At 36.5% G+C, this 12,548-nt stretch overlaps 1 protein-coding gene across 2 annotated transcripts; it reads left to right on the top strand.

Annotated features, from left to right (window-relative positions):
- Window positions 1-858: 858 nt before the first annotated feature.
- On the top strand, window positions 859-11,445 carry LOC121296342 (ubiquitin-conjugating enzyme E2 D2). 2 transcript variants are annotated; one of them, XM_041221785.1, is made up of 8 exons: window positions 859-1,311; window positions 7,398-7,461; window positions 7,540-7,571; window positions 7,751-7,828; window positions 8,274-8,379; window positions 9,017-9,110; window positions 9,376-9,425; window positions 10,260-11,445. In XM_041221785.1, exons 1-7 carry the CDS (start codon window positions 1,288-1,290, stop codon window positions 9,422-9,424), a joined length of 447 nt encoding a protein of 148 aa, XP_041077719.1. In that variant the 5' UTR covers window positions 859-1,287; the 3' UTR covers window position 9,425; window positions 10,260-11,445. The 2 variants fall into 2 exon arrangements, with proteins under 2 accessions (XP_041077719.1, XP_041077730.1); XM_041221796.1 differs by lacking the exon at window positions 9,376-9,425 and having other exon boundaries at window positions 871-1,311.
- The last annotated feature ends 1,103 nt before the right edge of the window (window positions 11,446-12,548 follow it).

Genomic DNA, 12,548 nt, shown 5'->3' with positions numbered 1-12,548 from the left:
GTGGCTGAGCTGGCATTTGAACCAGGGACCTCTTGGTTATAAGCCCGTTTCTTTAAACGCTGGACCACACAGCCTCCTGTGGAACATAAACAAAGTATACTTATTTACAAAAATCTAGTAAAACCACTATACCACAACTACGACTGTCGCGCTCGCGCAGCATCTTTTTTTAAAGCATCCAAACAAAAAACAACTAGAGTCCTTAAGCGGCATATCTTTGTCAAATTATATTTTTCAAAAACTTTTTTTTTTCACCTTCAGAGTACCAACACCATTTATTTGTACTACTTCAGTCCGTGCCACGTCATATGCGACTTACACCTAACTCCTAAACTTAATATAACCTCAACCTCTAAACCTTAACCCTAAACATAACTCTGTCACATATTAAACTGTTACTATAACTGTACTTCAACAGTTTGCTTCGCGCCCTCTAGCTGCTTCTAGTGGCTACTACACCCGAAACACACCTGAACGAAAGGTAATACGCAGTGATATTTTCGCCTTTATTTCATAAATACATGAATATTTTCCGTATTTTCCTCACATTGTTTTTCTTATAAAAATTAAAGCTTAACGACAAAAAAACATTGCGAGTGTGTGAGTTAAGTGTACCGTAACCGCTGTACCTTTTTATGTAAAATAAAATATATATATATATTTAGCAGCGTCATTCCATCTTAACACAACTGTCTACGTAATCACGCACACTGTGAGGTAATACAATTCCATCTTTTGGTGGTGGTCTCGCGTGAACACCACTGATACAATAAAATGTCTAAACGTCACTCGTTTTCGTATGCAGGTGTATCCTGCCGATTACTCGCTAGTCTCAAGTAATGGTATTTGTATGTGACGCACAGCACACTGTTGAGACCAGTGTTAGACCCGTTCACCTGTTAATCACAGAGGTTATTGTTAAGTGTATTGCGATTGTTGTTCCTTAAGAACATCCTAACAAGGGAACTGGTTCCATCCGTGTGGTGCGGTGGGGGCGGAGTGATACGGCAGAGGTCGACCGGCTGGGTGTGTATAGTTCCGACAGAAGCGGACATCTTGTTGAGTAACTGCGGAGAACACAAGACCGAACGAGGGAGAGGGAAGTAGTAGCTGGCTGTAACCAGCGTTGTAAGAGCCATCAAAACCAGTGACAGAGAAACTCCCACCCCTCCACTTGATCGTAGACTGGCTGTGTGACTGGGAGAGAGCTTGACGAGTGTTTTTGTACTGGTGAATTTCAACTCGGGACCATATTACCCCCTTCCTTGATAACCACAAAGAAAAAGAATGGCGCTGAAACGAATTCATAAGGTAAAATACACACACACACACACACACACACACACACAAAGAAATAGAATGGCGCTATATATATATTATACAAGGTAATAGCATATAACTATATATATACACACAACATTAAGTTGGTGGCGGGAATAATTCGGGATAACTTCAATAATTAATGTGTGCAGTTAATACTGGGGTGACTTCTAATATACCGGCGTTTTGAATATACAAAATGCCTGCATACTGCTGTACTAAGTGTATGGTGCTGGTGTGCGCAGTTCAGTGGTTTCATATTGTGTGTTGCTGTGTTACCTCGCATTGCTTTCTTAAATTAATGTGTATAATGGCGGTGTGTAACTGAATTCAGGGAATATGATGGCCGCTTGGGATCTGATCTCGTAGTTAATGTTATGTAATATCCTATACTTAAATAATTTGTTTAGATACCTCTATATAACTGAACAATCATTAGTGTTGCTGTTAACTTGCATCACACCTCTGCCTGCGCAAACCTTTAAACAATCAAACACTCTTTTTAGTTATGTACGTGTATGTCATGTTTTTCTATAATATAACGATAATTTTAATTAATGGATGGATTACAATATTTTGTTTCATTCGGTCATCTATTTCATAACTCGTAATATCTTCCGGTAGATTACTAGTACTCGATGAAAAGTAGTCTAACAGTTTTGTAAAATACACTTCATTGCTTTTATTTCTCGATGACTGTTAATGTGGTTTTTTACTTCTCATTGTAAGATGGCGGCTGGGGTGGACTGTGTAAGCGTATCCGGGCCTAGTACTAGTCGTGTAATAACGTATTTCTACATAGTCTTATGTGGTTACCGTTTTTTATGTACACTGTATTGAAATTTTTGTAATTTAAATAATACTTTTATGGTATTGTGTAAACAGGAGTCTTTTACATTTTCAATCATTGTGCCGACCTCCATGTGTATGGATGGCTGTACTGTATTTCTCAACCATGGAGGGTGGAACGTTTTGAACAGCTAATGTGGGAAATATTTATTGGAGATTACTCATGACTAAAATCATTTTGAACGCACCTGGTGAGTCATCGACAACAGAGATCCTAGGATGTGTTGTGTAGAACCAGTTGTCAGTTTGTAAGAGTACAGTTTTTTTTTTTGTACAAATTAAACTCTGTGCGTGTATTTTAAAGCTTCAGCATTCCTATGTCTCAACCCATGTTGAACAAACGAATTATGTTTTGTAGATAGATAATCTATCTATATAGATATCTCTCTAGATAGAATATCTCTCTCCTACATACTTTTTTCGGTTGTCCTAAGCACTACTGAATATGAGGTACATATTGGTGGCGAAGTTGATCTTATTGAGTCTAGATGGTTAAGGGAGTCAGGTAATTTGACTTAAACGCTGCTTAAAGTAAAGGTGGACATCCTTTTGTAGTTACTGTACTATAAATAGATCAAGGTGTGCAGTGACTTTGACCACAAAATGTATGGACTGTTACAGTAAATGTAATCTTGACTTTTTGCAATTGGGGCTGGCCTATTCTGTCTTTGTTAGTCTTGAGGGTCATTTAAACACTTTTGGGATATTATAGGTTTGTATAACTCTTCCATAGTATGCATAACCAATTCCAGGTAAATATTGGTTTCTGTGGTAATGGCACACCATGTTGATTTGCAGGGTGGATACTTGAACCTTTTTGTATAGACCATAGGTTGTATATTTACCATCACTTGTCAACTCTGATACATGTTTTGCATAAAAATGTGCTAGAGGAGTGTTGAGCAGAAATATTTCATGACCCTTTTATATAAACATCACTACTTTGATTCAAGGGTGGCAGGCTTGCTTGTATTGTTCCTAGGTGGATTTCCATTGGACTTGTTACTTCCTGACTTGCTTATTGAAGAGTTAATTACTGAACTGCATTTTAAACTATGAAGACAAAGGTAGACAGTTGTCCTTTTCACTAGTTTCCTTCTTTCCATCTCCAAGAATAAACTTACTGAAAGCAAACACTTTGTAAAGTATGTTTTTCTTAGAAGATACAGTATACATTTTAGGCCTTCAGTTTAGTTTTTCTGGAAGTCTAAAGCTCTAGTTATTTAAGACACATGTTCACTCTTGAATACCTTCAGATTACGTTGAAGAAACTACTATTTCGGAACTCCACATATTGTGATTGTAGTCTTGGAGATATGTTAGAGCTACTTTTTGTGATGCAATTTAGAACAGAAGTATATTTAGTTTGGATTTGTGTTTGACATCATCTGAAGCCCAACAATTTATATTCTGAAGGGGTGGGGGGGTGTCAGAAATTGCAGTGTAGCCACTTGTAAAATGTTAGACATACAGTTAGCTTTGTAACTATCAAACATGTGGCACTTGCCATCTTTTTCACGTTCTCTAAAAAATCTTGCCTGGTTGGCTAATGTAAAATGTTTTCCAAAGAAGCAAGGTTTAGGCTATTTCTGGGAACATGTTTCTGGAAATGAAGACACATCCATTAAACTTAACATTCTTTAAGCCAAGCATACACAAGGATAAGTAGCTGGGTTCTAAAATATAGCATCATACATCCCCATGTGTTGCTAACTGTTTAATGTACCTGTAATTAACTTTCATTAACACCCTGATACCTTTTTACACAACTTTGAAGTCTGTTACAAATCTCTTTTCAAAATGGCTTCTCTAGTGCACTGGGGTTTGAGATCTGTCCTCTATTAGTTCGCTTGGGAACCACAGATTTTAATTTGCTTAATTAAACCTTTTGAATTGTTTTCAGCTCTTAAACAGTTGCTGAGTTCAAGTTACTTATAAAATGTTAGTTAACTTGAAATCTGTGACTGTAAGACCTGAAAACAATTAGTCTAAGCAAATTATCAGTTTAATTAAGGGTCTAGTTAAGTAATTGAGAGCTCAGTTGGAATGAAAACCAGCAAGACACAGGGGGTCCTCAGGACCAGGGTTGGGAACCACTGCTCTAAATCACTGCAAAAAACAAAAAAAAAAAAACAGACCCACACACAAGTGGGTCGTTATTGCTGTGTTACCTGTTTGACAATGGGCAATAATCCTTACATTATTGGGTCACTAGAGCGGACATTTTAAAAAGCGCTTTGAAACAGCCTTTAAAGTTAAGTGTAAAACGTTATCAGGATGTTGTGAAAAGAGAAATTACACAAGTTATTTGAATAGTTGCCGTAAGGCTGCTTCTTCATAGTGTTATAGGGTTCATCAAAATTCAGCTTGGGCAATATTAAACAGACATTTCTATAGTTTTGATAACCTCATTTTATATGGTTTGTGCTCATTGTTACTTTTAACATAACAAATATAGGTTAGTAAAATACATTCAAATTCAGAATTGTTAATTGAATTGTTATACAACAAATGTGCCTAAATATTTAAAGATTCTGGAGCAGTTGGTCTCCTTTAATATTGGGAGCAGTGGTGGGATGCCTGGTTGAGTAGATTGGTTGGTTTTCCTTTTGATCTTTATGAAAATCAATTATTTGTTTACCACAAAGTAGTATAGCACTTGTTTGAGTTTAAAGACAAAGCAGTATGTCAGCTAGAGTTTGTGGGATGTCAAATTTAACTTAATTAACCAAATCTCCTTACTACATTTTTGAGGAAAAATGTTTAACTGTTAAAGTACCAACTTTGTTCATGTGTTTCTTTATAAAAATAAAATTGTCAAGTTTTTCAGCATTAAGTTGTGATGTCTAATCAAAAACAAGTACTATTCAATCTAATCAAGTACATCAGTGTTTTTGTTTGCATCGTACTTAACTTTCTGTTGTTGTTGTTTATTATTATTATTATTATTATTATTATTATTATTATTATTATTATTATTATTATTATTATAATACCAAGGGAGACATGGTGGCATGGTGGTCAGCGCTGCTGCCTCACAGAGCCAGGGTCCTAGGTTCTATTCCGGTTTAGGGGTCTGTCCGTGTGGAGTTTGTATGTTCTTGTTTTGTGTGGTTTTTCTCCGGGTACTCCGGTTTCCTCCCACGGTCCAAAGACCTGCTGTTCAGGTTGATTAGTCACTCCAAATTGATGTGTGTGTGGTGCCCTGCGATGGACTAGCGTCCTGTCCAAAGTGTAGTCCTGCCTTGCGCCCTGTGTCTGTGGGGTTAGGCTTCGGCTCACCGCAACCCTGTAAAGGATTAAGCAGCTAATGATATGGATTATTATACCATACATTTTATCACAAAGTATTTGTTTTTGAAGTTAAGGTTGAGTTTTATTTTGTATACTGTTCTAAACTGCTGGTTTTAATTGTGGTTAGAAATTATTTAGATAATTACTATTGAAGTCATTTTCATCAAGATTAACACACTTCTTTAAAGAAAGAAACATATTCGACAAATCAAAGTTTAAGGATTATTCAATCAAATAAAAACATTATTGGGGCGCACTGAAAGGTGAGCAAATGTAAAATAAGTGTAAAAATGCAGTATGATTTGTAAATCTACAATAAATAGCTTTACAAGAAACTATCCCCATTCAATTCTTATAGCTTATCCTCCCTCACAAGTGACACTTTCCGTTTTGTATACATCGTAGCATTGAGTTTTTACAGACACTGCTCGCTTCCTGATTCCTCTCCCTCCACAACAAAGGCAGACTGTCTCCTCCTCCTCTACACTCCCACTGGCCAGGCAGCGTATCTGCAGCCTGTTCTGAAGCCTTTAGTAGTGTCAGTATTCCGTGCTTGCTAGTAATGTGGAATACAGAAAAAAGTGTTTGGGCCTGCTGTTGTTGTTATTAATAATGTTTTTTATCTAAGTTTTATTTTTTCTGTAAATTTCTTTTTATGATGTCATTTATTTCACGTTTTTGTCCGTATCGGTTTTTATTTAACAATTGTAACTCTAAATTAAAATGAAGAACTCTCCATTGTTTCCTCTACTACTTTAAATTCCGGAAGCATCTGGCCAGCTCGTTGCACAATGTGATATTTCTAGGATCAAGTGGAGTTTACATTCAGACAATCAAGACCTTTTCTTTCATGATTTACAGTTTAATAATGTGGAATATTAACTACGCGTTTTAAGCTTATATCTCGATACACAAAGGTGTATCGTATCACGATGCATGGATACACAGTGAATCGTCTTAGCCCTAGGGGGTCGGGGAGCGTTTAGGAGAGCCCTTTATGCAGTGTATACCAGTACTGTAGTACTTGACTTTCTAATTGAAAAGAAGTTGGTATTTCAAAACATGTCAGTCTGCAACAATGTAATAAACTATCGCTTGGAAATGATTATAATAACACCACTACTTTCTGTAGACTAAGCTTTAGCTTCAGTTTTCCTTTATGCAAAAGCTACTGTGCTGAAATTAAAAGCCAGTCAGCAAAAAAGTTTGAGAACCTCTGTTCTAAAGTACTAAAAATGTGGAATATGGGGAAGGTGAATATAGATAATCCATATTTTGTACTATTACAAAACTGAATCGCAAGGTTCAGCTTGTTGCAACCAAGACATCCTGCTATATCATAAATTACATTTTATGACTGAAATGGAAGCAGGACCTTAATTGATAGTATTTATTATATTGACTTTGTTATACGTAAGATAAATCTGCTGATTGAGATCAGGACTTGGTGTTTTATATGGATTAGTCTTTTATTCAGGCCATTCATTTCAGAAGGACACAGAACAAACCTTTTCAGTTACTGGTACTGCTATTATGCATTCAGTAAAACCCTATTTTATTTTATGTAAAATAAACATTTAAGTACATATTCAGTGGATGCTGTATGTGCAGTAATGCCAATGTAAAATACAAACACATTGTACATTAGTCTATGGCTATTTGACTCCTGGTTTATACAAATTGAGATTCCTCTGGGAATTTACTATAGATGGGTGTCTTGGATTTCTAGCATCTGCAAGTAACGTGAAAGTTAGATCTCAATTTCGGAAGTAATTTTAGAAGGACATTTGTGTAAGTACATGGGTATGCATAAGTCTCCAGACTTAGGAAAAGTACTCTGTTCAATAGTTACAGAGCATTCTATATTTACTGACTTGTGTGTCACACTGAGTACTTTTCAACACAAGTATTTACTTAAATTCTACTTCTTACAGGAGCTAAATGACTTGGCACGGGATCCACCAGCACAGTGTTCTGCGGGTCCAGTTGGAGATGACAGTAAGTTGTAAAAATGCACTGCCTTAAATAAAAGCATTCTGTGTGAGGTTTTAAAATAACACTTGCATTTTCTTTCAGTGTTTCACTGGCAAGCCACAATCATGGGACCTGTAAGTACCCTTATTTTAATACACTTTTATAAATTATTTAGAAGCTGGATGCAAGGCATTTACGGACCTGTTCCTCTCTCTAGTTTTCTGGCCATTAGTGTATAACTAACCTTATATTTAATTTGTAACCCAGGGGGCAAACATACTTTTGATGCAGACATTGTTGCTGTCTTTCACAGAATGACAGTCCATATCAAGGTGGTGTATTCTTCTTGACAATTCATTTTCCCACAGACTACCCTTTCAAACCTCCTAAGGCAAGTATCTGCATAAGTTGAATGTCTGATTTGTTAGAATCAGTGTAAGTTTTGAATGTGAAGTAAATATATGAATAGTTGTTAATTAGGAAATTACAATTCAGTCCAATTTTGCAGTAGATGCAGATCTTTATGTACTTCTATGTTGCTTGCATTTCTACGCTTTCATATACAATAGCTTGCCCTATTGTTGAACGGGTGTAGCAGGGCCGTGACTGCTTAATTTCTGACCCCTGATTAGTTCAATAATACTCGAGCTCTGAAACCCAACATTGGATGTAGGACTACTGCGAGTAGTCTTTTCACACTGTCATACTACAGATATATGCTTGGAGGACAACTTTATCATTATACAGTTCTATAGGGTCTAATTTTGTATAACCTGTTTGGGGGTGTAACTTTCGTGTGTCTACTGTGTTTAAAATGATCGCGTTTCTCTTTTTAGGTTGCATTTACAACAAGAATTTATCACCCAAATATTAACAGTAATGGCAGCATCTGCCTCGATATTCTAAGATCACAGTGGTCTCCAGCATTAACTATTTCTAAAGGTAATGTGAAATTGCATGTTTTAAAGCTTTATGTAATTTATGGTGATGCATGGTAATTATGGATTGTCTTGAGATATAGGCTCAAATGTTTGCTGTAAACTTAAGCACTTGAATCACTGATTACCTCAATTGCAACGATGGTTGTAAACCATATCTTAAATTAGACTGAACTTGCAAATTATTATTTTTTCATAAAGGGTTCAAATTTAGATGCAGCCTGTAATGCTATATTAAAGCTATGGGGGGGGGGGGGGGGGGGGGGGGGGGGGGGGGGGGGGGGGGGGGGGGGGGGGGGGGGTGCAATGTCATGCTGTGGGATGTATGAATCTATTTCTGTTCATACTCCCAACTGTTATGACAAATGCTAGTGATCAGCAGTTCTCTTGGACTACCTGATCTAAAGCAAGATTAAACAGTTCAGACTGATGCTAATCTGGCTATGTGACACTAGCCACTTGTGTAATTTATTGGTCAGGAATACCACATTGCACAAAAAAAGTCCAAAAATATTAATAAATGTGAACAAGACTAGTGCATTTGTGAAGGCATGTATTCATTTTAAATATGTAGTCTTTCTTTCCTAATTATTGTAACCGTCTACAGCTTTCTCATTGCCTTTTAATTATTTGTATTACAGTTCTTTTGTCCATTTGTTCACTGTTATGTGATCCTAACCCAGATGATCCACTAGTGCCAGAGATTGCACGCATCTACAAAACAGATAGGGAAAAGTAAGTACATCTGTTTCTTTTATTGACACATATGTTTACACCTGAGCCCATTTTAGTCACAACTGTAGAGTATTTGTTCACTCAGACCAAAAGAAGTTATACAAAAAGGGCTCATGCTTCTACAAAGTTTCATCTGTACATAAAATGGGAAATTATTATTGTGTAAATTGGATATAATTTGATGGATCTCTGCTGGTCTGCGTTCTACAGTAGTTTTATATCGGTTTAAAAACTATATCATGGATAACACTATTTGCTTTACTAGGTATAATAGGCTAGCAAAAGAGTGGACAGAAAAATATGCAATGCTTTAGGGTAAGGATACCAGCATCTTGAAGTGGCGTGAAAAGCAACATGGTCTTGCACTGTAGTGCTGCATGTTGGAGACACTACTATTACTGTGAACTAACAAACAGGAATTTCAAAACTTTAGGCTGCAAAGAATTAACTGCTTGGACATGCAAGAAGTGTGGTGTTTATCCAACACCCAGATTTATATTTTGTCTTCCCAGTTTAATCTGCATCTGGATGGCTCTGTATGTAAATATGTTGCTCTTAGAAATAACCTCAGCATTTCCGATAGTAAAAACTTCTGCCCATCCGAGTGACTGGTCACCTAAATGTTTTATCAGTCACAACTCAAAACATTGTCATGTGTGGCACCTGTCCATTTAAGCGATAGACATACACTTAGTTATGGAGAATAAGTAGGCCAATGTGAAAGTAAAAAACCTTTCCTTTAACAATTAAAGGAAATAGTTTATAACATTGTTTTCAACAGTTGTCTTTAACATTCATATTTTGCTTTATAATTTAAAATATTTTACACTTTGCAACTGAAAACTACAGGTATAATATCAGCATGATTTTTTTTGTACTGAAGGTGTGCAAACTTTCATAAGACCATACTGACGGTTCTAGACAAGAAAATACAAAAATAAACTACTTTATGCTTTCATTTCAACAAACACACAAGGCACAGTAAATCAGAATCGTAGATGAAAACAAAATAAACACATCATGACTTGATCTGTCAGACAATTTTCAAAAGATTTATAGAAATGATCCTTGTGCTTGCGGATTTGCGCTGTATTCTCAGCTACTTGCACCACAGTTTTCATTTAAACAACTGATTTTTCTTTTGCACAGGTACAACAGAATAGCCCGGGAATGGACTCAGAAGTATGCAATGTGATGCTACCTTGTGGAAGTTGGAACAACCTGCATTATAGCTGGAATAAACTTTAAATTACTGGTTTCTTTGGTTTTTTCTTATTTGGCTGCTCCCCTTATCAGACCATATCGTTTTTGACCCGTTTGTGCACATGCTCTTGTAAGAAGATAGTTTCTCCAGCTTGGACAAGACCAGCTTTGTGAGTTTCAAAAGTAGTTTTCATCAGTCACCCAAAGTTCTGAACTCTTAATGGAGCATGTGTCTACAGTGGCCAATACCTTCACAGCCGCTTGGTTATGAGACTAAAACATACCTCATTGCTCTAACAAATGCTGAAGATGTCGACGAAAAGGGATGCTGTTCTGTTATCAGCCTCATCTTGTAAGAATTGCTTTTGATGCTGGGATAGCATCTGCCTTGTAAGCTTTTGCGATATTGTTAGATTGAGGTTTATCAATTTTATGCTCATAACTGACATTGTGGATGGAGAATTGCTGCAGAGTGTATAAGCATCAACAGTACAGAAAATTAATGCTGTATTTTATGCATGTTAATAAAGGAATGACAACTTTTTGTTCTGAAGCAAATGGAAATCGGGTGGGAAGGGAGTGGGAATTCTTCAGAATCCCCAAATAAGGGCAGAACATTTTGTTATATACTTTTTTGTTTTCTTTGTTTTTAGAAGTCGGGAGCTATTAGTTAATCTATCTACCACAACATTTTTACGTAGCACTGAATAAATGATGCAAAACTGTCAATGGTTGAATGATCAACTAATAGCTCTGCTAGCTATTGATTTATTTTCCTCAATAAAGTTGCATAAACCAATACTTAAAGCCTGGGTCAATTTATATAGTGCTTTGTGAATGTTTTGGGGGTTTTTTTTGCTATTGGGTAAAGTGTGCATCCCCATGTTTTAGTTCTAAATAATTGGTAACTTCACATTAGTTTTAAAACTGCAATCCATTTTCTTTTCATAATGTTAAAACAAGATTGTTTTTATCTGGCGTTCATGTAAATTTCATTTGAATTGTTGATGGTTTTCTCAGTTGGTTTGGGGAAAGCTCTTACAATAAGGTTTGCACACCACAAATCTAAGATTTTCATGTCTGTTCCTTTTGAAGTACTAAAGCAAAATAAATGCGCCAGATTATACCTTTATCACTGTCTTAAAATAACTAATTTTAATTTTTAATTTATTTTTTGTATAGTTGCCAAACAGGTACTATTGAATTTCCACCTTGTGCTTCACAAACCTAGCCCATCGGCATCCCCTGAAACCAATCCAACATTAGAATTGTTGTGGAATGTTATCCCGTTACATGCGGATGAATCTACTCTCTTGCAGTGCTTGTTTGACTGGTGAATATGCAATTGAATTCTTGATCTGAAGGATTTATTTGCACCATCTTTGTACCCCTCAGCCTTGGGTACCAATTAACCAGAGGTTATCAATAAGAAATACAAAATTAGCTTAATTGTTGCAGTGTCAGTAGTTTTTAAAAATGTAGGGCGCTTATCTGGAACGAGATTACAAGAGACTGGACAAAAACTTCCAGCTTCGTACTAGTGGGAGGAGACTGAACACAGCAGCTAACTACATCAAGAGTAGCAACTTCTCTGACTAATGTTAAGGCAGGACTAAATGGCTGTGAGACTTTCTAGGTGGAAAATAAGGAAAGGATGATTCCCCCTGGTATTCAAAGTTTTTGAACATTATAGTTAAAATGTAAGGCTGTATTTAATGCATACCCTGGGAAATTTGCGTTAAAGTATGTACTGGAAGTACGCTTGACTGCAAGGTAATGTGTTGCTCACTAAAAGTATGTTTTTTGCACGTAGTGTTTACATTGGAGAGTAAGTTACTCAATGACCTTATCTGGAGTGCTGGCTACAGGGTTGTCTTTGTTGCTGATGAAGTCTCAGTTTAAACAGGCAAGGGTTAGGATTAGGAAAAGTATATTGATTCCCAGCTGCTAATTTCACAAGCAGATTATGCAGGATGGATAGGTGTTCTGCAATTGCAGTTTGGTTAGCTGAATCAAAGTTTTTTGAGGGGTAAAAAATGCTAAACGTCCAGCCTTAAGCGTGCTATTCTCCCAAGTTGAAGCCATTCTCAACAATCCAACCTTTCACAGTGCACTGAGTTGTATACCCACATTCTTTAAGGGATAGTGGGTATTACATATCCTCTTGCATATCATACTGCTTGTTTCATGTGTTGAACATAGCTGCATGTTTCAACTTCAGGTACATCAAGTATA

The sequence above is a fragment of the Polyodon spathula genome, chromosome 2 (genome assembly GCF_017654505.1).
Source record: "Polyodon spathula isolate WHYD16114869_AA chromosome 2, ASM1765450v1, whole genome shotgun sequence".
In the NCBI taxonomy this organism is placed as follows: domain Eukaryota; kingdom Metazoa; phylum Chordata; class Actinopteri; order Acipenseriformes; family Polyodontidae; genus Polyodon; species Polyodon spathula.
This window is presented reverse-complemented; position numbering and strand designations above follow the sequence as displayed.